Source organism: Atractosteus spatula, chromosome 5, assembly GCF_055471065.1.
Source record: "Atractosteus spatula isolate fAtrSpa1 chromosome 5, fAtrSpa1.hap1, whole genome shotgun sequence".
Lineage (NCBI taxonomy): Eukaryota > Metazoa > Chordata > Actinopteri > Semionotiformes > Lepisosteidae > Atractosteus > Atractosteus spatula.
In genome coordinates, this window is record NC_142710.1 from 40804085 (window position 1) to 40830545 (window position 26461).

Here is a 26461-nt window from a genome sequence, read left to right on the forward strand (position 1 = left end):
TGTTGGAGAGTGAAGAGGAAAGGCTTTTGAATAGAGCACTAACAATGATCATTAGCCTTGATGGACCTTGCTTTCATTAAAGAAAAACCTTCAATGACATGCCAAGGCTACCTTGTTAAGAACTGGCAAATGAGGAAAAACCTAGAGGTATATTAAATATCATTAAAGACCGAATGAGTCTTTTAAAACTAATTAGTTGCTGGCCAAATCAATGTGGGTAGGCGGGAAAATGCAAACAAAGAGTTTCAGGTTCATGACCCCCTGGGGTCAAGATTGCTCTATGAATGAATAAATGGTGCTGTGTTACAATATTCCAGAACCTGGGGTGCTTAAGAGTTTCTATGGAAACCTTTTATGTCTCAGGTTGGGTTTCTCCAAATATTAGTGCAGCTTACAATGCAACCTGCTCAGTGTACAAAACTGTATAGCTCATACCTTTGGTGGTTTTGGGATTAGGTCTGGATCCTAAATCACAGAAAGAGGTGTATCTGGGGCATATTTCAGAAATATAGTGACTCTTGTCAAATTTGCACATCAATTAAATATTACCGTCTTCTGAGCTATGAGCGACGATGAAATATTGCTGCTTTCTGAGCTATAGACTATGAGCTATAGGAGGCTGTTACCTGTCACTAGAATTTATCTGCACAATACAATTAATTACTTAATCCAACAGCAGCAATGAAATAATTCAAGAAATGAAAAACGTGGCCTAGAGTGACCTTCCAAATGCAAGATACAAATGTCACTAGATGTCACCTAAGAGGCTTGCGATCTACTCAGACATGTTCTGACTGGTAGCTCGAGGATTAGAACTCCTGATTGACAGGTGGGTCAAAGTTCTTAGGCAAGGCCTATGAGACGTTAAGAAAATATGTCTCCCCACTGCCCTCTTATGCTTTCATCTAAAGCACTCAAAAAATATCATGTCAATGCACTAACCAAACTAACAGTCACACACTTCTACAGTGGAATATAAGAGTCATCACGCTATACTTCATGTTTCCTTCAATGCAATATGTTGCTGTGCAATATATGCACTTCCTATCCCCCATTTTAATAATCCAACTAATTTATTCCTCTGTTGTTTTTATCCAAAGCCACATAGTTCTGTGTGCATTTATACAGCTGGTCAGTTTACTGGAGCAATGTGGGTGAAGCACCTTGCTCAAGGATGCAACAGCTGTGACTCACCTGGAATTTGCACCCACAGCCTTTCAGTTGCCAGAGCAGAACCCTGATCACAGCAGCTCCTTCCGCACCAGGAGATGAAATGTAGTAAAATCCCAGAATCCTACCTGCTAGATTAATGGTAGTTTGTACTTTCCATAAACTACAATCCAAACACTTTAAACTCCATTCCTAGAAAGCTGCAATGTTTTCTGGTCCTCAGTCCAACCTGGGGAACTGCAGTTAACCAAACATTTACACCAGAATCAGAAGCCACATGACACTGCCCTCCAAGAACTTTAACACCCCACTATAGACGAATATCAAAATTGGTTCCTCGGCTCCAAACTATAATGAATGGACTTTATAAATGAAAGTAAAACCTGCCAATTTGTAACGAAAGCAATAATATCATTTTTAAACCAGAAGTGATATGTTGCTCTTACATTAAAGTATTATGGGAGTGATGTATTTTTCAAAAGTACATCACTCTCATTTGGCTCATTTCCTGAAACTGCTTTTAGTTTAACATATCAGTTGGGATGATAAACCGCTACACTTATCAAGTGTGTAAATAAATTAGCAGCCTTTCGGCAAAACAATAAGTGAGGTAAAAAGTTTGCAATAATAGTTCTAGTTATGTTTTTTTTACAGAAACCGCCGCATATAAATAAGAAATGCTGCAGAAATCCAACGCAAACAAAATAATACACAGACACACAGGTCTGATGCAACAAACATTTGAAATTTGTGCTTTTAAGTTAGTATGGTACAGTACTTCCAAGTGAAGCACTATGAACTGACCTCGATCCAGTTGCAAAATACTTTAAATTAGGAGATCAACTGATCATCAGGTTTAATGTACACAGCTAAAGATGAAAACTTTCTTTTTCCTGAGAGCTCACACTCTGTCCGAATTAATTTCTAAGGAATTCATTTTTGAGGAGATTAAGCCTAGTTTCCAAGAATGGACCATCGGCATAATTATACTGCAATACTTAATCATTACAATCCAGATAAAACTTGTTGTACTTAAATACTATTAATAGTGACACATAAATAACAGTGTTACTTCCAGCAGCATGCTGCTCTTCTCTCCAGGACTCGGCTGTCAATGCCAGACACACCTGGCACATGTTCTGCACAGAGACTGTGCTGCGCTTGCTCTTTGAGAAAAGTCGATTTCTTCTGGTGCCTGGAACCCTCACTGCCCGACCCTTGTTTTAGCAGCTTTTCCTTTGTCTCTGCCTCTTCATCTCAACTACTCCCAGTTCTTTAGGAGACTCCTTGTGTGCTGCCCCCACCTCACACGTATCACATTACATATTTACAGTTCTTGGCCGATGTGGTGTTCCTGAACCTCCAAGTGACTTTGTGCTGTAAAATCTTCCACCTGAGAACAACTAACTCCTCATCAGATTCCTGCCTTCTCTTCCACCACTAGGGCCAGGCTGTGGTCCTTGTGAGGCAGTCCAGGCACATTCTAACCAGCAACGCACACAGGCTGGAGTGGTGTAGGAGGATATTACACATTCAGCCAACCTCAAGTTCCTATGAAACATGTTGCAAAACTCACACAGCTTATCTCACTAAGCAGTCACAACAGATCACTAAATAAGTATACAGCAGCTCCTTTTCATTAACACATTTTCTCCTGACATATAGGAATCAACGTTTTACTTTATGAAATTGCCAAGGTGAAAACAAAATAAATGGTGGAATGTTTGTGCAGCAACTGTCCTGTCCTACCTCACCCCAGCCGTATTTAATATTTAACTTGCACAAACAAAAATGTTGAACCCATACCACAATTATTTATTAGAGTATTTTATTAAATAACATGCTTGGGTTCATTACACCTTTCAGCCACTTAACTAAATGTTCATGTATAGTATTTATCATGAAAAAGAATTCAAGATCACTGTGATAGAGTGTATCTATGCTACCAGGACATTCAAGTTCATTGTCATATGCACCCAAGCACAATGAAATGCTTACTGGCGTGTTTTCCCCACGTGACAAATGACATAACAGATGATATAAAAGATCACGGAACACTGACATAGAAAATGACATCACAATTCTCGGAGACAGAATTGTCATCAGAATCAGATTAACAGAATTACAGGAATACACTTTTCTTGACAACATATTGCAAGACAGCAACAAATTGACACTTTTTGGCAAATTTCAAAGAAGTGTGAGAAAATGCAACTACAAGGCGGAGAGGGTTTTCTAAACTCTGGAACATTGCTTTCCTTGTCATGAAGAATTTATGCAAGTTCCCCAATATGGGCAAACTCACATGCATTTTATTCTTCATACCACAATGCCTCTGCACAAGCACGTAAAAGGTTTTGGATACTCTTTTATGGAACTCCATGCATTTTGCAAGGTTTTGTGAGCTTAGCAATTACACTAAGTTGTAAAAATAGTCCTAAAAAGTCCAGTTTCCCATGCAAACAAGATTATACTGAACTTTATCATATTGAAACAAGCTACTGTACCTTGATGAAGAGGCAACATGTATGGAAAGCATAACCGGCATGCACTGTATGTTGTATAACACCAAGTGAAAAACAGGATAGACTCAAACACAGCAATATCTGGTAGAGTGGCCTTCTACAGTATATCATGTGAGGCCTGACACAGAAGGATCATGCATACCTCATTGGGACAAACAGATGTGAGGAAATGGTTCTTTTCCACTATGGTGCTCATTTTAATGGATTACTTCATAAAAACTGCAGGTGCATTAACCTCATTGTTAAGCTGACATCTACTGGTGCCATATTGTCTGTCAGGCAGCTTTCTGAGGGACTGTTTTTAAGCACTGCCCCAAAGCCATGTTAAGATGAATTAATTCATCTATTTTATTTGAAAGGATGGAAGTGCTTACTGTGTTATTGCTTACATTATAACATATTTAGGATTTGCAGGTTATCATCCATTGTGAATGGTATAAAATACCAGTAACTCTCCAAGTAGTTTGGTATGGTACTCCATGCATTACTTTGCAGATTATATAAGACAACAGGTCCAATACCTAGAGCTTAGACAGATGGATGTCTCTTGTATAATATAACGAAGTATAAAGTTTAATATATCATTACTATGTACATCAGGGAGGCACATGAACATCCATTTGTGCAAGCACAGGGCTTGCCTCTTCGATTCAACCCAGTTATTTAGTGCTGTGCCATGAACAGTCAGACCTCTTTATGAGACAAAAACAACCTCACTCCCCTATGGGGAAGGACGCCTGTGCTTGTGGGTAATACGATCCACAGATCCTCCCCTCCACGTTAAGCCTAAAAATATTAAGAGGGCAAGATTAACACTACTAAAATTATGGGGAAGCAGATTAATGGCAATCTGAGGGCCTGTCATGTTGTAGGATAGATTCATTTGAGCTGACAGCAGGGTCCATTCAGAGGATTTTACCAATTTTAATGATGACTCTTGCTTTCTTTATGAACTTGAGGACATAGACTGATTTGCCTACAATCTTTCTTGTTCTCCCTCTTTTCCTTTCATTCTGGCCTGATTTCTGTTCTTTCAAAGGCCTCCACAGAATGGAAACCAAGCGACAGCCTCCACCGTTTACATTCAACCTTGTCAGGACTTATAGGTTTAATGACTCCTCAGTAGTTTTCAGTTATTTCCCTTTTGCATTCCGGAGTCCCATGGTGCTGTTGCAATGTGCTTGGTAAGTGAAGTGAGCTATTTTAACACTCATTTTATATACATGTTGTCCGTTTCGAGAAACTCGACAGAATTCTTGGATCATTAATCTACTTCAAAACAAACAATTTTTCCCATATATTTATACTCTTATTTTTTATGTGGATTATATATTGAGAAGGTTACTGCAGTACTAGAATTGTCCTTTCCCCTCCTCCCCATACTGTCCAAAGAAAAGACGGTGTCAAAGTGAGGGTAGAGTCAACAACTAGTTAACTTGTGAGAGACAAGTTGAAACTATGTTTTAACTACAACATAGAGCTCAAGCTGCACCTTGACCCTCAGACACAGTATTTTGCAAAAGTGACATAAGACATTAATCATATGGAAACTAATTAGCAAGTAATGATGCTTGGTTTTGGGCCGGAAGGTCACAACTTGAATATCAGCCACGTGCAGGGGACAGAGTCCGTCCATTATCAGTGAGAACATTCCTTTCCAGAAAGCTGTGGAGTTCCCGGAAATTTTCCGAGATGTTTTGCTCACAGTCCCAGAGCAGCTCAATACATGAGTTCATAGGCTCAGCTCGGCAGGTTTCTTTTTACAGTGCTGTCCAAGTTTTAAAAAACAATACAGTCGCCAGTTCTTTTTCCATTCGCTCCCCTTTCCTCAGTTTAGAACCAGCAGCTTCTAGTCAATTTGATTCACCGCTACAACCCACATACAGTACATGGAAAGATGAAGACTATTTCCACAGCTCCTCCTCCTCAGGCACTCTTTTTCGCAAGCAGCAGAACTGGAAAAGAATGAAGCCTGCACCGGTAGTGGTGGGTACTCAAAGGCACCCAGCAAGCCAGAGGGGTTCTGTAATGGAGCAAACCAAAGCAATCTCAGCTAAAATTGCAACCTCAGCAGTGACAACAGAACACAGATTCTTTGGAGAATCCCAATGCCAGATGCTAAAATATCATTGTATTTTCTTGGTTGCCAGCGCCTATGGCACAACTTCTGAAATACAAGTGGCCAGGCATAAAACAAACTATTCTAGCTAATGGATTTTCCTTTGTGGAAGATGATGTAATAGAAATAGCCACCCCAACCACAACCCCCTGCATACACTGAAACTACTGCACTCTAATTGTTCAGTATTTTTAATCATCCTATTAGTTACAGCATTTTTAATAGATATGTGCAGTCTTTTCTTTCCAGATCTCTTTATCAAGCTATAATTAGTACACACTATGGTTTTGACTCTGTTTGCATTAGCAGATTACATGGTAATACACCGACATGTATGTTCACTTTCCTAGATCCAGATATAAATAGCTCTCTCCCCACTCAGAGCTGTTATTGATAGCAGATATTTGCAGGAGCCAGTGTTTGTGCAATTTGACTGGAAGTGACTGCATGAGTGAAGTCAATCTGTCATCCCATCCCCCCACTATGTTAGCTATCTTCCACAAGCCTGCCACCATGAAAATGGTCCCCAAGGCAAGAGACTTGGATACATAAATCTGACTTGCAAATGATATCTTTTTTGTCCAGAAAGATTCTAGATATTTAATGTTTCACAATATATTATGCACGGAGGCACACACATAAAATGGGAAGAGGCGCGATACATATTTCTGTGAAAGAGAATTCTATAGCAGTGCTTTAAAATAAGTAGCACAGGAGTCATTGTCAGAGATCAGTTACTGAGCAGGGTCTTCCCTGAACAGCGAGAATCATGCAGAGAGTTGCACAGAATGCTAGCAAAGCTCATCTACCATGCAGCCAGGGTCAGACACTGCATTTGCTTCTGACTGGAGCCTTGGGCTGTGCCAGCCCCTTTTTATCTTCAATTCAGGGGGACATTACTTGGAAAAAAAATGATCAGTTACAAATTGCTTAAGCAAAATAAATTGTTTACAGCTATTAATAGTTTTGGAACCATGTAACTCATTACTGGTACAATTGCAGCATTGGAATAATTAAAATGGGAGCACTGGAAACATTAAAAGTAGACCACATAAGGCTCATCCCTTTGATTTATTTTTTAACTGTAAAGAATGCATAACTCAATGTTTTCATTTCTGGACAGGAATTCCTACACTGAAGAGTTTACTTGCTCTTTCCATCTTTGTGTCGGTTTCTCTGAATGCTCATATTTCTTCCTGACTTCTAAAGATGTGCTAACTACAGTTGGTTTATTGGCCTCTCCTTATGTGCAAACAAAGTATAGTATAGTATATATTCTTTGCATAGAAGTAACACAATAGTGACAAAACAGCAAGCTGACAATGGAAGGAATTGAATCTGATCTATAGCTTATCTTATCTCTCTCTTATCTCTTATAGCTGTGTGCATCATGCATGGCCTAAAGGATGTGGTCATGCTGAAGTGGGATATTTATGCGACTGGTGCTGAAGTCTCAAATTGCCTGCAGGCTTAATTTAGGAGTTCAGAATCCCAAAAGACAATGACAAAATCAATTCAATTCAAGGAAATTCATAAAAAGTAACAACGGTCCAAGAAACCAGAAACACAAGTAGAAACGTATGAGCTTGGCATTCTTTAAAGAAGACAATTTGATGTAAAGATTAACGACAACAAGAAATGTTGTACAGTTCTCCCCCCATCATTCAAAAAATACCAGGGCTACAGAGAAAATACAATATTCAGTTATATTTACTAATTACACTACTGCTTGGTTTTTAACAGGTATCTATACCGACATCTCAGCACAACTACTGGAAATAAAGAGCTGATTTTTGATAGAGAAGAAGGGCAAGAAGGAGTGAAAGGAGGGAAGAGAAAGGCAAAGAGATGGGAGCAGAAGGTAACAAAGTAACAGTAACAAAGTCTGAAGTGTTTGATTCAACAAAATTTACAATTATGGAGAACATAGCCATGTATGTTAACATTTTTGTGTGTGTTAATATTGAGATCTACTCTGTATCTGTAATTGGATTGCGAAGTTTTCTATGAAGTCCAAAGCTGAGGAGTAGTGATGTGACTGCAGCTATACCACGATAAGCACAGACTGCTTACACCACCTTGCCTTCAAAAGAATCACAGTCTGACGATTCTTTCATTTGAAATTTAAAGGGACAGAGTACACTTCTTTGGTACTGAACATGTGAACTGACATGGTTTAGGCTTGTTCATGTCAGAAAGTGAAGCCCAGGATATATCACTGGGTCAGTACCAGTGTGTGGTTAATCAGAAGATGTAGTTTTCATTTAGAAAGCTTATTTAAATGTGTTGGCATATTGTTTTCTGTAAAAGCACAATGCAAAAGTAGGCTACAACAGCTCTGTCTGGTTGAACAAGGGTGAAAAAATGAAATCCAGTTCCATACTGTAACCTAATTACAGTTCATGAAGGCCATTGTGTCTGTAATCTTTCATTCCAGAGCAGATTTTAGCCACACAATTGAAATCGGTTCACAAGTTCTACTAACATGGTAGACAAAATTCATGATGGCATTTAGACATTTTGCTCAATGATGCTGAAAATAACTGGATTAATTTTTTTATTCATTTTTAAGGAATTCGTTTTTTAGTGCAATTGTAGTTATTTTACTATTCTTTTGCTATTATTTCTATGTTTTACTACAGTGGGCTGATGGAATGCTGTGATATGCCATAATAGAGGTTTCTAACGGATATCTACAGTACTGTATTACACTTTGATATCACTCATATTTGTTTACGCGTGATCTGGTACAGTACAAGATGGTAAAGGCACATGTAAAAAAGCCTTAGCAAAAATGTTATGATAATTTCACCATGGTAAAGTTCCAGAAAAAGTATCAAGTGTCAAGATGCACCATGTAACTCTGATGAGGAAAAGAGAAACAGAAAAAAGAAAAGTCTGAGAGAGGATAGGAGAAAGGAGGGAGAGGAGGCACTGAACTCCTCAGTGAATGTTTTACAAATTTAGATGTTTGCTATTCAGCAGAGAGAAAGGGGGCCTCGGGAGAGGAAGTAGTACCTCAGAGTGGGAAGAACAGAATCCTAGATAAACCTTAACAGTTTGAAGACTGGATTAAGGGAAGAACAAACTGTGCTTAATGACCTAAGAAAAGATACCCTGAAGTGTGGAGAAGTTACTTAATAAAAGAGAAAGGCGATGAAAGAGAGGGCAAGGGGCTGTAAAATATAAGGGTATAAGGAGTACAAACAAAAGCATCCAGGTTCTCCACTATCTCATCTCAAAGCAACAGGTTGTCTACATAAACCTTCTGACACTGGATTTCATCAAATCCACGTTTTTATACAAAGAAAGATCGAAAGAAATAGCACAGAGACAGATGACTTTGGGATACTACAACTGCAGCTGTTAAAGAAATTCTGTAATAAAACAAGCAGACATTACAAGACTTGCAAGTGATATATAAGGTTTCATTTTGTTCTGAAAAGTAACCATAAAAGTTTGACAATGGGAAACCTGTCCAAAGGAAATACAGGATATAATTAATAAAAAAGTATGTTTACTGGAAGTAAAAGAAGGTGGTTTCAATGTGTCAGTGACTATGAACAGTTCGATTAATCCAGCAAATGGTTTATGAATAACTGCTGAAAATTTCATGTAATCGGTACATGCTTATTTTGTACAAAATCAAAAATCTCTTCACAGGAAATCACATACTTTTTCATTTACAATTAAGCATATCAGCAAATTATAAAATATTACCAAGAAATTGGGATGTATTTTTAACTGGATTAAAAAAAAACAAGAAAATCATCCCTTAAGATTATTTAATAGATGTCTATTTTAGACCATCAGAATTTAATATCCAGAGGACTTTTTTCACTCTGTACAGCCATATTTCTCCAGGATGCAATGAGACAGACAATGGCAGAGACAGAGAAGCAGAGATAAAGCAGGCTGGGTATCGGTGTTACAAGCAACAGTCGTTGTGTCGGAAAGATGGGTCTGAGACTGATAGCCTCCCTATGGCAGAGTGGGGGAGGGCAGGGATCGAGTAACAGACACAAACAGGTGAGAGCAGGTGTATTCATTCCTCTGATTATATCGCTTTCTCAACGCCTTCCTAGAACACAGACCAGTGAAGGGGATCGAACAGACGGGCAGACAGAGAGGACAGAGCATTTTGTTTGCTGTCCGACCCACCTGTGCTTGGAGTGCCCCTGCAAGAGACACAGAGAGAGAAGGAGAGGGTGGGAAGGGGGGGGGGGACAGGAGGAAATAAAAGTCAACCACAGACTGAGGGAGAATCAAAGAACACCCAGCGAAGGAGAAGGGAATGCTTTGAAGGAGAGAAACACGGAGCAGCTTGAGTCAATGGTAAAATAGAGAGGGCAAACCAACAGCACAGGGGAAGGGAAAGGAGATGCTGAAGAGTAAAATAAACTGGGGTGGGTAGAAAAAGAAGAGAGGTAATAGAGCAGGAAACAAGAGAATTAAGAGTTCTAAGAAAATTTACTCTTCTAAATGTAAAAAGTGACAAATGGAGAGGAAAAACTCACAGTGTAATATTATCACTCTAATGTGTGCTCCCAAGTCAGAATATCCTTACAGAGGGGATGCCAAGAATGACAAAATTAAGTGAACGAGAAGGTTAAGTTCAGTTAAACAACAAACAGCTAGAGAGTGTCAGCAAGGATCTATAGATTTTCCAAAGGTGAGGTGATCCAGTGGAAAGTCTTCTGTTCCTTTGGAATAGGGGGGGGTGCCTGGGTTCAGAAAGTGGCATGTTGTAGTGCAGGGTCTCTCTGACTTCAGTTTCAGCTTGGCTTGGGTCAGAGGAACAGGTAGCCAGAATGATGCAACAGATCCTACAGGACATGTACATTGAGCCTGATCTGCTGGCTGAGCTCAACGAGGAGCAGAAGCAGATCCTCTTCTACAAAATGAGAGAGGAGCAAGTACGTCGATGGGCTGAGAGAGAGAGCCATGAGAAGAACCAGGAGCGGCAGCCAAAGACCAAAAAGAGTGAGTACTAAAAAAGTTGCTGACATTTCCTAAAATAATAATGAGAGTTCTTGCATCCTGTACACCTGTGACTGATCCCGTCAGATTTCACAGCTAAACTAGGCTGGGCCTGGACAGGACTGGGATAGGAAACCTCTGAGGAAACCCATTTTGCTGCTGTAAGCTGTTTTGAACTCCAGTAGATGGAACTCTTCCTTCTTGGCCAGATTTTGCAGAAACTAATGCTCCAAAATAGTGTTCGAGGACACTGTACTCAAGAGAACCTGCCCTTCCAAAAATACATTTTAAAAGTTCCTGAGTAAGGCTGAGCTGGTAAGGCTGAGCTCTGTGATCTCAAATCTGAGCCTGGGTTATGGCACTAGCCAACGTTGAATAGGATTCCCCAGGTGGAGGCGCACAGTTGGATGAGCTGTGTGGCTTATTCTTTTTAGTGTACAGTGAAAGCTTATCCTAGCAGAATGAGAACTAACAATTCTATCAACTTTACATCCATTTATAAAAAGACCAACCAACGTACCATCCATGAAAACAAATTTATGTTATGTTATGAATGTTATTATATTCAGTATAAATGTTTAACAGTACAATGACATGAAATTCAATATTAAAGAGTCTTTACTACACACACACACAAAATATAACCTGTACTGCCCTTTATAAATGGAGTGGATATTGGCATGCTATGAGTGTCTCGAATTAATAATCGAGCCTAAATATCAGTATTTGTCCACCTTCTCTACATTTTCCAACTTGATAGCCACTTATTTCTTTGTTTGAAAATCGATAACTATCTGTTCTTTTGCATTATGTAGCAGAAAATTGTTTCTACATTTGTATTTATATTTCCTGTCTATACCCATCTTCGGAGTTCTTTATCAGACCAATAACAGCTGGTAGTTGTCAGCTGTCGACCAGCTGTTATTGGTGACATCAGCAAATTTTACAATGAAACAAAGATGAGCTGCTGACAAAGTCATTTGTGTATAATGTTATATACAAACACTGACAAAGTTGTTTGTGTATGCTGCACTACCTTATGGTGCTCCTGTGTTTCTAGCAATAAAAATATATTATCAAGGGTAGATCATGAATGCCGAGTTGAAAACTCAGACCAACAAATTAGATTACCGTTCACACACATACTGTTCCAGAGGATACTGCATCATAAGTTTTGGTTCAACAGAATTAATATTTATTATTATTATTCTGCATTTAATTCTAAATAAAGTATCTTTAATATTTTCTCTGCTTTATAAGCAATTTTTTTGTAAAAGACATTTTAATTAACTAATTTCCAAACATTTCATATCTACAGATATAAGGGAAATTGGATAATAATTACTAAGGATTTGGGACTTCAAGGTTTCCAAAATGATCAAGATATGGGATATGACGCTGGTCAATAGACATGTTATTTAATATGTGAGAGAAGATGTATTCTACACAATTTCTTCTTAATTATCAGGGTCAGCTGTCTTTCAGGGATTGCTCCATGGAAGAGAGCTACAGATCAGCATTTTCCAAAATAAATTTTATCAGATACATGACTTCTTTTATTGACAACCCCCCCAACAAAATCACCCTTCTTGATAACTTTACCCTCCATAACATTAACACCTCTCCAAGCATGACAAAAAGTATTTTCATTAAACCCATCTTATAATTTGGCATTAACAATATTTTTCATGTTTTCTAAATGAGTAATTCAATATATTTCTGGATTTCACTTTCTTTTCTGTCTGTGAAATGCTGTGAGAAAATGGTATTATTTTTTCCTTCTCTTATCTTCTAAACAGTTTCCTCTCTGTTACACATTATGGCACTGTGCCATAGTGCACCGGGATGAGAGTAATGGCAGTGTTTACTGAAACATTAGTATTTCTGTTGTATCAAATAAAAAAAAAAACTTTACATCAATACATCAACCTATCGAGGGTAAGCTCAAATAGTTGGTGCTGTTTAAAAGTGGGTTTAATGAATGTACGTGAGATGTGCGGTAGAACCGTGGCTGTGGTAAGACAAAAAGTAAGAAGGATACAATAAGCCCCTTGACTTTTGAACTTGTCTGTATCACTTTAACCCTGACCTACTGTACATGATACTGGGTATTGTCCTTTTGTTTTCCGTTAGTCTTAATTCCCTTTTTATCCCATGTTTATTCATCTAATCAACTGACATTTCTTTTCATATCACACATTTAAAACTAACAACTTGAAATGAATGGACAAAGGCAAATGCAAAAACTAAATAATGTATTAATAAATCATTGTTCTTGCTATTATATACTGAAATAATGTTTATTATAACAAAATCAGAAACAGTAGTGAATGGAAAACCATAAAGGAAAGGAAACGTTAAAATAAGAATCAATCAGAACAATCAGAACAGAGCAATATAAAACTGGTCAATGGTCTAGTTCAGTTGTTGTTTTCAAATATCCACATGCAGGGCCTTGTAAAGCAGTGAGCAGTGCATTTGTCATTTTGCTTTTCTTTCAAGTGTTTTGCTTTTTGAACTTCTGTGGCCTTGTTTGCCATCTTCCTCTTTCCTACTGGGATGTCAGCCCCCCTCCTGACAGTGTGTTCCTCTGTCAAGGTGCTGCAGGTGGTGATAAGGGCGTGCAGTGGCTGCTGGGCCAGGATGGAGATGTGTGGGTGTGGGTGATGGGAGAGGCGCCGGGAGACAAACCTTACGAGGAGATTGTGGAGGAGCTGATGGCAGAACGAGCCAGAAGGCAGGCACAGCAGGAGGCCAAAGAGCTCTGGTGAGCAAAGAGCATGACCAGTAGGCAATTGGAATCAGACGTAATTGTCTGTAACTAAAGGCTAACGAAAAGCCAAATAGTGACAGTGCATGTCAAAGTATATTTATAATTGTATCATTATCCCCCAAGCAAGAACATGCACCATTTATAACAATCACTTTCTTTTGTAACTACAGTAAAGTGTCTCACAAGGGGAAATTCTAGTTAATTTTCTTTATTTATTTATTGGCTTTCCGTTGACGAACGTAAATTTCTGTTCAATAAACAGGCAGTCTAGCCATTAAAAGAAAGTAAATGCAAGTGGAAAATATTTGCGTTGAAAGTGGAAATTGCTTACAGGGATTGTGTAGAATCTTTATGCAGCTATTAAATACCCAACTATATCAGCACCAGATGTTGCATCAACAAATAAGGAAAGAAAGAGCCCTCACATATTCTGTGAAAGATGCATCTAAAATGTCCTCTGCTAAAATTCATCCAAAGCCTCTATAGTAGTGTATTTTAAAGGCCAGGTTCCTATTTATTGTTGTACATTTCTAGTGGGGGTCATGTTCCGTTAGGAAGACAGGGACAAGGAAGAGGTTTACAGTGTGACTACAGACTGCACCACACACAGCAGTTCTGCCCAAAGTGGACTGGCAGAGGAAGGTTGGCTAAGACTGAAAGAGACAGGGAAATGGAGACGAGAAGTAACTGTGAAGCAGAAGCAGGGAAAAAGAAAGATAAGGTAATGCAGTGTGGAATAAAGGAGAAAAAAGGAGATTGTCGGAAGGAAGGACAGAAAGAAAAAGGTGGAATTTTAAGGCAGAATGATAAAACAAGAGGTTCAAGATACAAGGGGATTCAGCTCAGCATTATTGCTGCATGCACACAATAAATTAATCTAAATTATTTTTTTTAAATTATAAATGTAAAAAGTGAGCAAGAACTCACAAGAAGTAGCCTAACTAACTCCCTAAAAATACTGGCAATCAAATTTTCAGTTCCATGCCTGGGGCAAAACTGTAAATGATTCACAAGTAGATGTGTCTGTCTCATGAACTGCATATCGCACAGCATCACTACAAAGAAACATCCATTGACAATTAACCATCACATCCACACTGGCACTAAATTTAACAAAGCAGACCAAAGAAAATTACATTTGGTGTTAGAAGAAACAAGAGCCAGGATGTTGAACATTGCAAATGTATTTGGGCTGATCTGAAGTAATATTAAGCTTCACTCATGACCTCCAGATTTAAGAAAGATTTTGCCCTTCCTCTTACTCGGGGTGACGCATACAAAGCTTCATTGATCATTTTGGAGAAGGAAGATCCGGTAGCATCTATTCCATCTGTGGTGCGCGTGCACTCCAAAGTCTCACGTCTCTACATTATACTCACTCAACTTCTCTTGTTGAACAGATCGTTCAAGGACTGTGCCAGTTCACAAAGGATGATTTCATTAAAAGGGAGTGAATTGTTCACAAACTGCACAGCACTATTTTCCAAGAACATGGGGTACCAATTGAATTCTGCAGATCATTTCATAAAACCCTGACTAATATTTTCTGATTCAATCATTGCCAAAGGATTTCCAGCAGATGAACACAGCCATTGAAATAAAAACATGTCAAGTCACCTTTATTGGTTACAAGCATTCTAAACCAGATCTGATCACTTAAATGCGAGAGTAAACATGTTCACAGCAAGAAAGATGTTTGTACTATGCTTGTCTATATCTTTTTTAAACGTTACGAAATCAGTAATATGGTCAGCACATTTCATGACAGAATGATACTCTCTGCTATTCTCTGATATTCTCTACCAGCATTGTACCAAGATAAAATACCTTCATTTAAAGTTAAATACAAACTCATAAGGAAGGCAATACAGTTCTTGACAAGGTATCTTGCATTGAATAAAGGTAGTAAAGTAAGCTCAGAACATGTGGACAACCCACTAATGGAGATTTCTAATTATTTTAAGGTTGGCACAAATATAGAAGAGTTGAACCAGCTTATGCAGCCAAGCTTCGGCTATAAAACTTGGAATAAAAGGTAGCTCAGTTGCTGCCTAAAAGTAGCAGTGGGAGTGCTTTGAAGTCTATTTTGGAAACAATAATGAAGCTGAACAAGCTGGTTGAATCCAATTTACACCTGCACACAAGACAATGAAATGCAACTTTTGCACTTTCTTTTTTTGGAACACTGGCTGAAGGATTTGCCTGCCTGTAATTGGAAAGTGTTAAACTGCTAATAACACTGCCTAATCAAATTAGAAAGTCGTGTGTGTTAAGCAGTACCACCTGTGAACACACCAAAGAATGCAACCTAAATGACAACCAACTTTTGCTTTCATTTGGACAAAATACTTTAGCTGTCAAGTCTCCTACATCTGCATAAAAGCTGAAATATGATAAAGGCCATTTCTAATCTACTGGCATGACTTCTGTCAGAAACCGTGGATGGAAAATCACAAATGAGCGGATTCAGAAACAAACTGATTGCCCAAATGCTCCATTTCCAACCAGGAGAAACTGGAATGGTGACATGTTAAGAAAAGAAGCATGCAGTTTTTTCAAAGTTGATTGTTATTTTTTCTGATCCCCCCCTTATGAGTAAACTAGTGTGAAGCATGTTTTTACACCTAATGCAGAGTAAAGGAAACACTTTCCAATCCGAAACAAAGGTTAATCTGCTGTGCTTGTAACAATACCAAATTGCTCAGCATGCTATGAGTTCAAACCCTCCCAACAACTGCTGGGAATTTCTAACAAGTTCTAGTAAAGACTGCTAAAAATCTCAAATTCTGTTTCTAACACAGCGAAATCTTGTGACGCTGTCATCATAACCTTAGAATCAGATGTTAGACATCACGCTCTGTTTTTTGTGAAGTATGTTTAGATGCAGTAATACAGCTGGTGTAAAGACCTTCCAACCACTTTAAAGGTAAATGTGCCACTAATAAAGTTATTATATTAAATATCATTCCGTCTATCTAGGTGTATTTTTGAAAAATTTGAAACTCAATTTTATATGCCAAGTCTCTTTATGAAAAGAGATTAGCATTGAGTTTAAAAATGCTGTAAACCTTCCATACCCCTAGTCTACACAAGTTTAAAAAGTGGCTTGTCTCTTTCTCTCACCTCTATCCTTCCAAACTCAGGCGAGCAAAAGAGGCCGAGATTGAACAGAAGTTTCGGGATGCAATGGCAAAGGAAAAGGCTCGCTTTGTGGCGGAGAAATGGAGGGAGGAGACAGAGGACAGGAGAGCAGCAAAAATGGAAGAGGATCGGATTCAAGAGGAGCTAAAGGTAAATGTGCATTGGAATATTGTGCACATCTGTCCACAACCTGGGTACAGACTTACAGTATGTGAACTCCAATAGGTGATGGAAGGGTTATGGTCAAGTCACTTGAGAAGTGATCAACTTGTGAACAGTTATGTACACTCAATGGAGCTCACCAGTCCCTAATGACTAATGTTAAAGAACTCTGTCAGGTCCAGATAACCAGACTTTGGGTGACAATGTGTATATGGTACATACTGTAGTATCAAGAACAAAATTCAAGCAGATACAAACACAGCAGCATCTGCTTGTGTAACCTCATGCATCATGCAGGACTTGAAAGTAGATGCACATGCAGAATGCCAATATTTATTCCACAGGCTAAGCAGGGTTTTGAAAAGGCTCGTTGTAACCTGGCAGGGGTCTGTTTGCATATTTTGGGGTAACGTAGCTGGACTTTAAGCAAATATATGGCATGTCCTGATAAGAGTGTGCGTGCTCTCTGCATTGCTCTATGAAGCATTTGGGGGCTTGGTGAGGAGGAAGGGATTAGCCAAAGGCTGTGATTGAGAGCTCATTTCCAGGCTGCTTCTATAAAGCCTTCAGAGGCCTGTCAGTCCTGAATGATTTAGGACCTCTTAATAAGACCTTCTTAAGAAGCTCTTCAAATATTAAACATCTTGTTTATCTTCGCCCCTCGACATCCAGCCAGCCAGTGGGAAAGCTCTCAGTCATTAAAGTTTAACTGTCTTTCAAAATATTCTTTCAGTTGAATACTTAAAAGAAGGAAAAATGTAATCCAGATGCCTCTCACATCAAGGCTGGTTAAAAGGATCTTCTATTCTATTCATTCTAAAATAGCAATAACAAAGGAAATTAATCCACTTTTAATTAATCCATAAATACACAGGTCAGGTTCAAGGGGAAGAAAAAGCCCCATTCTCTAGCTTTTGACCCCCATATCATTTCCATTTTCATTAGTTCACATGTACAAATAGATCCAGACGTAATAACTGGCTATAGTACCTCTCACTCATTTTTATCCATCAGATTGATTGATAGTCTTTTACATGTCTTGATGGATTCTTTTCATTGGCCCAAGCAGCAAGCAGCACCAGCATATATGACTGGCCAAGTGTTTTGACTGATTTAATTTTTTACACTCAGGATGTCCCTCTGCTCTTTAGAGAACCCTTCAGTGTTCAAGTTAATGAAGAGAGGCAGGGATGTTGCACATAATATTTAATTGTACTTCAGTGCTACAGACAGAGCAGCCTCTGCACAGAGCACATGTTGGGCTCTAGATTGATTTGAGTCAATGTTTCTATGCATAGTCCATAACTGGCTGAAGTCCACCAGGTCTGGGTGGATTTCAAGCCAAATGGGGTTTTATCAGCCTGTCATTCAGCAATGATGCCTATAGTATATCTCAACAGGAACCTATAAGCTTACAGTGTTATTGGAAAGAGCTGTTGTGATTCTGCTGTATATACTGTACTGTGAGACTGAAGATTGAATAGGAACGGAAGAAAAAGACTAAGGAAGATCACAAATTAAAGGAGGCCATTCAATCTGGCTAACTTCTTTGGATGCAGCACCTAGCAGATCCTTTAAATAGATGTCTCCTTTGACTACATGGCTATGTAGCTTGACTATGACAACCCCTTTCCAAGATGTGTATAAACAATCTACAATCAATTAGACTACAACAAACTCTTTGGTAAGAGATTTGAGACAACTTGAATATTAATGATCAAATCCCAAAATGGGGGAGAGCGCAAAAAGAAAAAAAATGATCATGAAAACATTTTGGGATGATTACTAAAAAAAATCATCTATTAAGAGAAGCGGCACAAAAAAAGATAAAGACTTTTGATTTTCAGATTTATTTTCCAAAATTATTTTATCTTTCAATAAGTTCCCAGATAATAGGGCTGTGTGATGGTGTGTTGGACAAAAATAATTTGAATAATGAAAAATCACAAAGGAAACTGACAGACTGAACTATCATGAAAGAGTCGGTAAAATGTCTGTCCTGTGGCCTGGAGATCAAGAATACTAGTACTGTACATTGTGATCTGTAAACACCTTAGATGTCAGAGTTTGCTACAGTCATTTACAGGTGTCAGCAGCTCTCTCAGCTGTCTGCTCCAGCTGGCTGGCCAGCATAAAGTACTGCAATGCTTTATACTGACCAGCCAGCTGGATCAGAGCTTTACGAAACTCAGAAAGCTGAATCATTTTGACACAAGGATATTGCTACCATGGAAAGAGTTCAGCAGAACAAGTCACTTTGAATACCAGGTGACTGATACTCAAATATTCAAAAACCTGAATGGTATTACACTGCTTAGAGTCAATAACAAAACAATGTCCAAAAAATGAAAAGGGAATTAAAATTAAGAGGACAAATATTTAACACCAAGTATAGGAAGCACGTGTTTATGTAAAGGGAGGCAGATGTCTGGAACAAGAAGTCCAGAAATGTGGTTTCCTGGGAAAGAAGCTGTGAAACAGCTGTGCAAAATCCTACTTTAAACTCCCAAAAACCAAATAAGGTGGATAAGGTCAAGCAGGTTAGTGCAGCCATTTCAAAGTTACAACATGTATTGTAGATTCAGGTGTTTTTAGAACTTGGCTGTTTGTAAATAACTACTTCAGTACAAAAGAGTCAGATGTCATACAAATTACCACGACTGTCAAAAACTAACATCAAAGGCACATTATAATAAACAAGCATGCATGAGTCTGAAACGTAATGAAAACACTTGAACAAACCAACAGTACAAGGAAAGAACAACACGAGACCTAATATCCGTTACAGTTCACATTAATTTCCCAATTTCACTCAAAACTACTTTACATTAGATATACTAGACAGAGACATAAGGTCCCTCAGCAGACATGGTTTACCGATAGCTTCCCAAGTCATCCTAGTGGATCGCCTACCCAAGAGCATGTGGAATTACAAGAACGCAGTAGAAGGAAAGCAGATGTGGGAGGATGGGTGCACAACAAAGAACAAAGGGGGCAATGAGTCCATATGGTCTCTCCCACAGAGGCGAGAAGAAGAAGAGAGGCAGCGTGGGGAGGAAGAAATCCGCCGCACAGAGGAGAGGAGAGCGAGGGAGCTGTACATGTCCCTCAAACAGGAGGAGCGAGGGAGCGAGAGGGATGACAAGGAGTGGCAGGAGCAGTGTGAGTATGGGTACAGAAAGGGAGGAGAGACAAGAAACTTTATGACAGTGACTTTGTGACAGTGGGCAAGGATGAACAATCAAAGGATAAGAGTAGAGGAGTTCGTAAAAACCATGTGTGTTCCATCAGCTTTTCAGTGTGTTTCTCGCTTTCTCCAAAAAGTATATTATGAAAACAATATCAGTAATTCCAGCCTTTCTTCTGGTTTTGTTCCGTCTTTCTTTTTTCCCGATTTCTTAAACACTCACTTCTCCTCCCACCTTTCTTTTGCCTTTTTCTCATCTTGCCCCTATCCCAACACACCTGTTTACTCATCTTCGATATCTTCATGTTTCCTCTCCCTCCCCACTCCACACGTTCCTCTGGCTGGCTCTCTACCTTGGTCTTCTCCCTTACCCTTCTCTTGCACCCTACTGCCCAACTCCATCTATCTCACACTCCCGCGTAGTGCGTCGCTCCAAGGCTGCGGACGAGGAGATGAAGCACAAGGCTCGGCGGGCACGGGACGAGTACAAGCGCCAGTCTCTGCGTGCCATAGAGAAGGGCCGGGTGGCAGGCCTCAGCGGCCTGTTCCAGAAAACCCAGCTGAACGGTGCAGGGCAAGGCCGCCGGCACAGCGCCAACATCGAGGCCACGCCCTCCGAACGCAGTTCTGACACCGGCCACGCCCACAGCGGCATGGCCGCCCCGTCCGCGGCACCACCCTCACACACCCGGAGGGGCAGACAGAGTCGCCGACACAGCACCAGCACAGCACTGCAGTCCCCCGCTAACAGGTACTACAGCACCACATACCTCAGATATGACACATACCAAGTTTCTAAAAAGAATCTTTGGCAAACAACCCCAGGTATTTATAAATATTACAGATGGATGCCGACCAATATCACTTCAACAGAAAAACATACAAAGCCTGTGACATCTCACCATACAATCATAAGTATCCACTACCTAATGCAAGCAAACATATAACCATGCACAAGAAGCACTTGACTGGACACATCACCTCCCTGTGCAGACAGGCAGACACAGACAGACATGAACAGACGCCTCTGTTCAGGCTGCTAATACTATACAGACAGACCAAGGGCTGTTAATACTATCAGCATATAATACAATTCTGTACATTCAATAAACCAGGGTCCCAAATACAGAGACAATTTAACTGGAACAAAAATGAGTTGACACCAGTGCATCCATTTCCCAGTTTCTTGCCACTCAACAGGATCATAGAAATACCAAGAGTATATAAGATACCCCCCAAAAAATCCTGTCTTCTGCAGGGAGGTCACCTAGATATCCAGTATGCATCTCCTCAGGTGTGGTCAGCTTGGAGTGGGTTTCCTCGATGAGAAAGTAAAGCCCATACTCTAATAAGAATGTTCCACAGGCTACCATACGATCTGCTATAGAGGTTTCTTCACAGTCTGCTCTTCTCAATGTCTACTGTGAATTTGTCTTTAGGGTGTTTGACTGTTTTTGCCCCTGTGATGATATAGCCCCGCTTCTGTATGTGCTCCATGTATATTTACCCAGTGTGTAGTTACCCTAAACGCTGAGAATTTGCCCATCTGGCCATCACTAAGCATTAGCCTGTATTTACTGAAGTGTTTGCTCTTCCGCCCTCCTTAGCACCCCATGGATAAGACCTCCCCGCCCCAACTCCCGCGAGTCCGTGCTGCGCTGGTTCAGAGAGGAGCAGAGGCCCAGGCGAGCCGGATTTGAGCGCAACAGCAACACCATCGCCCCCTGGTTCCATGGTGAGAGCAGGCTCCCTCCTATCCATCTTCCTGAGCACGAGCGTTCAGCGTGCACAGCTGGTCCAGTTCGGGCTGTTGCCTCCTGCGCGGAAATGAGACCTAATTCTCGGAAAGGCAGTCTGGCCGACTGTACTTGAGGAGATAATTAATTCTCCAGATAATCTCTTCAATGTCAGCTTCAAATAATCAGAAGATCTCTCTACTCATTATATTCAATTAATTTTGGTAATTAGCACATTTCAACAATTCATCTAATTATTTTGTCTGTGGATGATTGTGCAGAGAACAATTCAACCTGGGGCTGCAGTACCTATCAAACAAATCTGTTCACAGGCTCCAGGTGCTGCTTGGGTAGAAAATAGAGGTTCACACCTGATTTGTACCTCTCTGACACCCCTGTCATTGTTTGAGCGACACAGCCCAAATGCAGCTTTAACTTTAACAAAAGAGCACTCTTGAGAATCAGGGGAAGTGATGAAATCATAGCTCACTGCATACTATGACACTCATGCATTCAAGCGGAATGTCAAGGTGGTAGCAGCATCAGCATGCATAGGCTGCAGAGGAACAGGTGAAGGTTTATTCCATGCTGAAAAGAAAAGGAAACAGACAGCTACAGTTACAGCTTTGAAGAAGAAGAACCTGAAGATGGCTCACACCTACAGAAGGCTCCACAGCCGAAACGTTTGTGTCCGTTTTCTTTTCTTTTCAGCATGAAATAAAGTTTTACCTGTTCCTCTAGGAGGCATGGACACTTTAAGTGGCAAATGGGAGGTAAGTACAGGAGGTAATTTCCTCGTCCAAGCCACAGGCCAGAGCTTCTGATTACTGCAAAGTTAAGCAGATATGAGAGCACATAATGTCCTTGCTGGACAGGATGCCAGCCCTTTGTAGGGATCACCCCTGCAATGTTTGTCCCCCGGTTATACAGTGGGTGAACTGGCCCAACTGGGGAAAGTACCTCACTCAAGATATAATAACAACGTCTGTAGCAGGGACTCAAACCCACCACCCAGTAGGTATAATTCCAGAGATTTGCCCACTGTGCTGCACTGTCTTCCAAATAGTAGGGCATGACCTAAAAAAACAAGTGAAGATGTGAAATTAGCTGATGATTTTCTTTATCTAGGAAATCTGGGATAAGAATCAAAATGCTGACAGAATATATGTATGCCACAAAGATTAATTTTTGATTTAAAAAATATATCCCACATTAAAATATTACGAGACTGGATATCAACGTTTTTTTTTTAATCCATGATAGTCACCATTAAGAAAATCCTGATGTCATTGTATACATTTTGATTGCATCAGATCAACAGTCAAGTCACTGGGAATTTTAAAACATGCCTGGATAAGATACTGGACTTGATTAGCCGCTAGAAATCGAATGATTAATTCGTAAACTTTCTTAAACACTTCCCCTTCCCCACCACACACACCTAAGCTCCCTGAGCAACCCAAAACCACTGTTTCCAGCCCTTGGATCAGGAGGGATTAGTGAGAGGAGTGTGGAATATCGCCGTGCTGTGTAACTGGAGAGGCGCTGGCACAGAAGATGAGAGTGCAGTGAGGGCAGCTGTGTGGCAGAGCAGGAGTCTGCAGCGAGGGAGAAGGAGCTGCTCAATAATTTACAGCACCTGGGGCTAATTACTCCCAAGAGTCCTGCTGTCTTTTGTCCATGCGACAATGGGGTCACAGTGTGTGGCTCCTGTTTAAGTGACAGTGGTTCAGATTAATGGACCTAAGTGACGCCTGCTGGGCCCAAACACAGGGCTGTCATGAGGACCACATGGTCACAAGGTGCCCAGCTAGACAGGGCTGACACAGTACACGCTTTCGCACGGTTGTACTGCTTCAGGAGACTTGACAGTGACTGTTGAAGGAATCCACTATGACTACTTGCACTGCCATTTCAACTCCAACTCTCACTCTCTGGAGCTCCTCTCTTGATCTCTCTCTGTATCCACGCATAATCTTCTCGGCAGGCACAATCTCTTCTTTCGGTAGGCCTCCTTTTTTCCTCTCTGCAGGTATGAACAGCCTCTGCTGATACCATCTTTGTGTCGAGAGGTGTGATTTATCACTGTCTCCAGGTGCAATCTCTTTGTCTCAAAGTTTAATCTCTCCCTTGACTGTGGGTGTAATCTCGTTCTTTGGAAGTAGGTTTAATATGGCCGTTCATGTGGGAGTCTACAGTTATAATCTGTCTTTGTGTCTGGCTGTTTTAACATAACATGTTGAACCTTGCTAGACTTACAGTACTTTTATTTGTAGAAAGAAAACTGCTATCAAAATGTCTTTATACTATTACATCTTTACCTGAACAATATATTAAATTGGGTACTATAGGTCAGACTTCATCTGAATCTTCTGCATGTGCTTTATCATGCATCACATTGACTTCTGTGATTCCTTATTCAGTGGACTGTCAAAACTGCAGCTAGCAGTGAACTCTGCAGATGCAGTTATAACTCATGCCCAATTAGCAGAACAGTCCACTCCTTTGACTCTCTGTTTCTTTTAAGATTTTGCTACAGTTGCACACTGCGGTAAATGCACATTGAAATCACAGGAAAGCAAACCTCTCTAGTTACAAATTCCTATGATACAGTCATGGGAGGCCAACACAAAGCAGAGTAAATGCATGGTAAATGAATGACAAATAGAAGACAGATCCATATATTTATAGAGATAACATTTCATTTCCTGGCTTAAAGGCAGGGTTGTCAACCATCTGCAAATTTACAGCCTGCCAGTGGAAAAAAAGGATCAGTTTTATCGCTGCCTGTAAATTGATATATTAGAACAAATACCAGTGAAAGGCAATAACAATAAGGAAGGTTGTCTAGTTCTCTGTTCTACTGCAGTTTAAGAGTGGTTTGAGATGAGCACACACTGGGAAACACACTCACGAAGCAGGTCAGATGGGAGAAGTGGTGTGGCCTGGACTTCACTCAAAACTTTGCTTATATCCCACCCACTTAACACCACAGTTTTTCAGTTTCATGAGGCACACTGGAGATGAAAGAGGGAAGTTTTTTTAGTAGCTACCTGAAAGTGGCACATTTTGAATCAGTATACCAGCAAAAATATATATATATATGTATATCTCACCTTGAAAAAAGGAAACCCCTTTAACTCTTTAAATCATGGCTAAAAGGTGTGTTTTTAATAGATTTAACAATTTATTCTGCAGTGCCTACATGTTCCTAAAAATCACACTGTATCTTGTTTTCTCTATCCATATGTGTCTGGGTGCAATCGATGTGCTTGTCTCATGCAGAATAATCTCTCTTTGTTCTACAGGTATAATCTCTCGGCAGGAGTCTGAGGCTCTGCTGATGAATGCCCCTGAAGGCTCATTCCTGGTGCGCGTTAGTGAACGGATCTGGGGTTACACCCTCTCATACCGCACACACAGCGGCTTCAAGCACTTCCTCATTGATGCCTCCGGGGACTACTACAGCTTCCTGGGTGTGGACCAGAACCGACACGCCACATTGGCCGATCTCATTGACTTCCACAAGGTAGAATCCACTGGGTTCCACTCATGCCAAACTCTTCTGTCCAGCTGTGTAAAAGACATCTGTAGTTACGTTTTGCCTTGATTTTTTCTTTAAACTTGCCTTAGGTTTAAAGGTGTTAAGCAAAATCAAGAGAACACATTGAGACCAGGCAAGTCACGCATAAACTAATCTATGCTTTACACTGAAGGTATTCAATATCTAATAGTCTAATCCTTACTGCCCCAGGGTAGTGAGGTAACTATCCCTGTTGTCTTGCTGTATTCTATAGTTTCCCAGCAAACAAGGCATTACCTAAGGATATTTGTATTAAGTTTCACAATTTTCCATCATGAAGAACTCCAAAACTCCAAACATCACTGCACCTATATGCACAATCTGTGCCAAAATGAATGCAGTTTATGCAGAAAATTCCTGTTTTATGATTCTGCATTTTCTATTCCTTTATTTTACCATACATGTTAAACAAGAATAAAATTTAACTTACCATGATGACACAGAAATCCTTTTATAATCAATTTCCAGAAACTGAAAATACCTTGGGTGCCACAGTGGCATTCTATCCAGGATTTGAACCCACGATCCCGCAGTGCAGAGCTCTGGAATCCAATCATACCTCCATATTGTTGGAGTCCTGTATCCCCTCTTGATTATGTCAAATGCAATCTTTGTCTCTGCAGGAGGAAGTGATCACTACATCTGGGGGAGAGCTGTTGCAGGACCCCTGTGGCCAGAAGGGGTCTAATACAGACTATGGGGGACTCTTTCAATAACACCCCCTCCTCCTAAACTCATCTGTGCTCTGGTGCACATCTCTGGAGACTTTTTGGAGACTATTTGTGTGAGTGCTGCCCAAAGGACACAGAAAAGACTTATATTAGAAAAAAAAAATCTTTCTTACCTTCTTAAGGATGTAGGAATTCCCTATAATCTGAAGATCACAAGTTCAGGGTTCCTGAATTCTCCGATGACCTGGATTCTTCAAGAACAGTGGCATCCCGTCGTCTGACACACTGCTGGAATCAGGCGGATATGAAGTCAGTCAGGGATGTCTTCATCTTGCTACATTGGCTCCTGTGACTGCTGACTATCACTTAGCTTGGGAAGAGCTGTGTCAGCCCTCCCTCTCATTCCCTTTCACT

General features: G+C 40.2%; 1 protein-coding gene across 2 annotated transcripts; it reads left to right on the plus strand.

The window, feature by feature from the left end:
* Positions 1 to 10625: 10625 nt before the first annotated feature.
* LOC148835076 (SH2 domain-containing protein 4B-like) lies at positions 10626 to 26092 on the plus strand. Of its 2 annotated transcripts, none has more exons than XM_088917638.1 (8): positions 10626 to 10797; positions 13393 to 13561; positions 16711 to 16858; positions 19894 to 20032; positions 20481 to 20808; positions 21665 to 21792; positions 25102 to 25322; positions 26000 to 26092. In XM_088917638.1, the coding sequence occupies exons 1-8, from the start codon at positions 10626 to 10628 to the stop codon at positions 26090 to 26092; spliced, it is 1398 nt and encodes a 465-aa protein (XP_088773764.1). The 2 variants fall into 2 exon arrangements, with proteins under 2 accessions (XP_088773764.1, XP_088773765.1); XM_088917639.1 differs by having other exon boundaries at positions 13402 to 13561.
* The last annotated feature ends 369 nt before the right edge of the window (positions 26093 to 26461 follow it).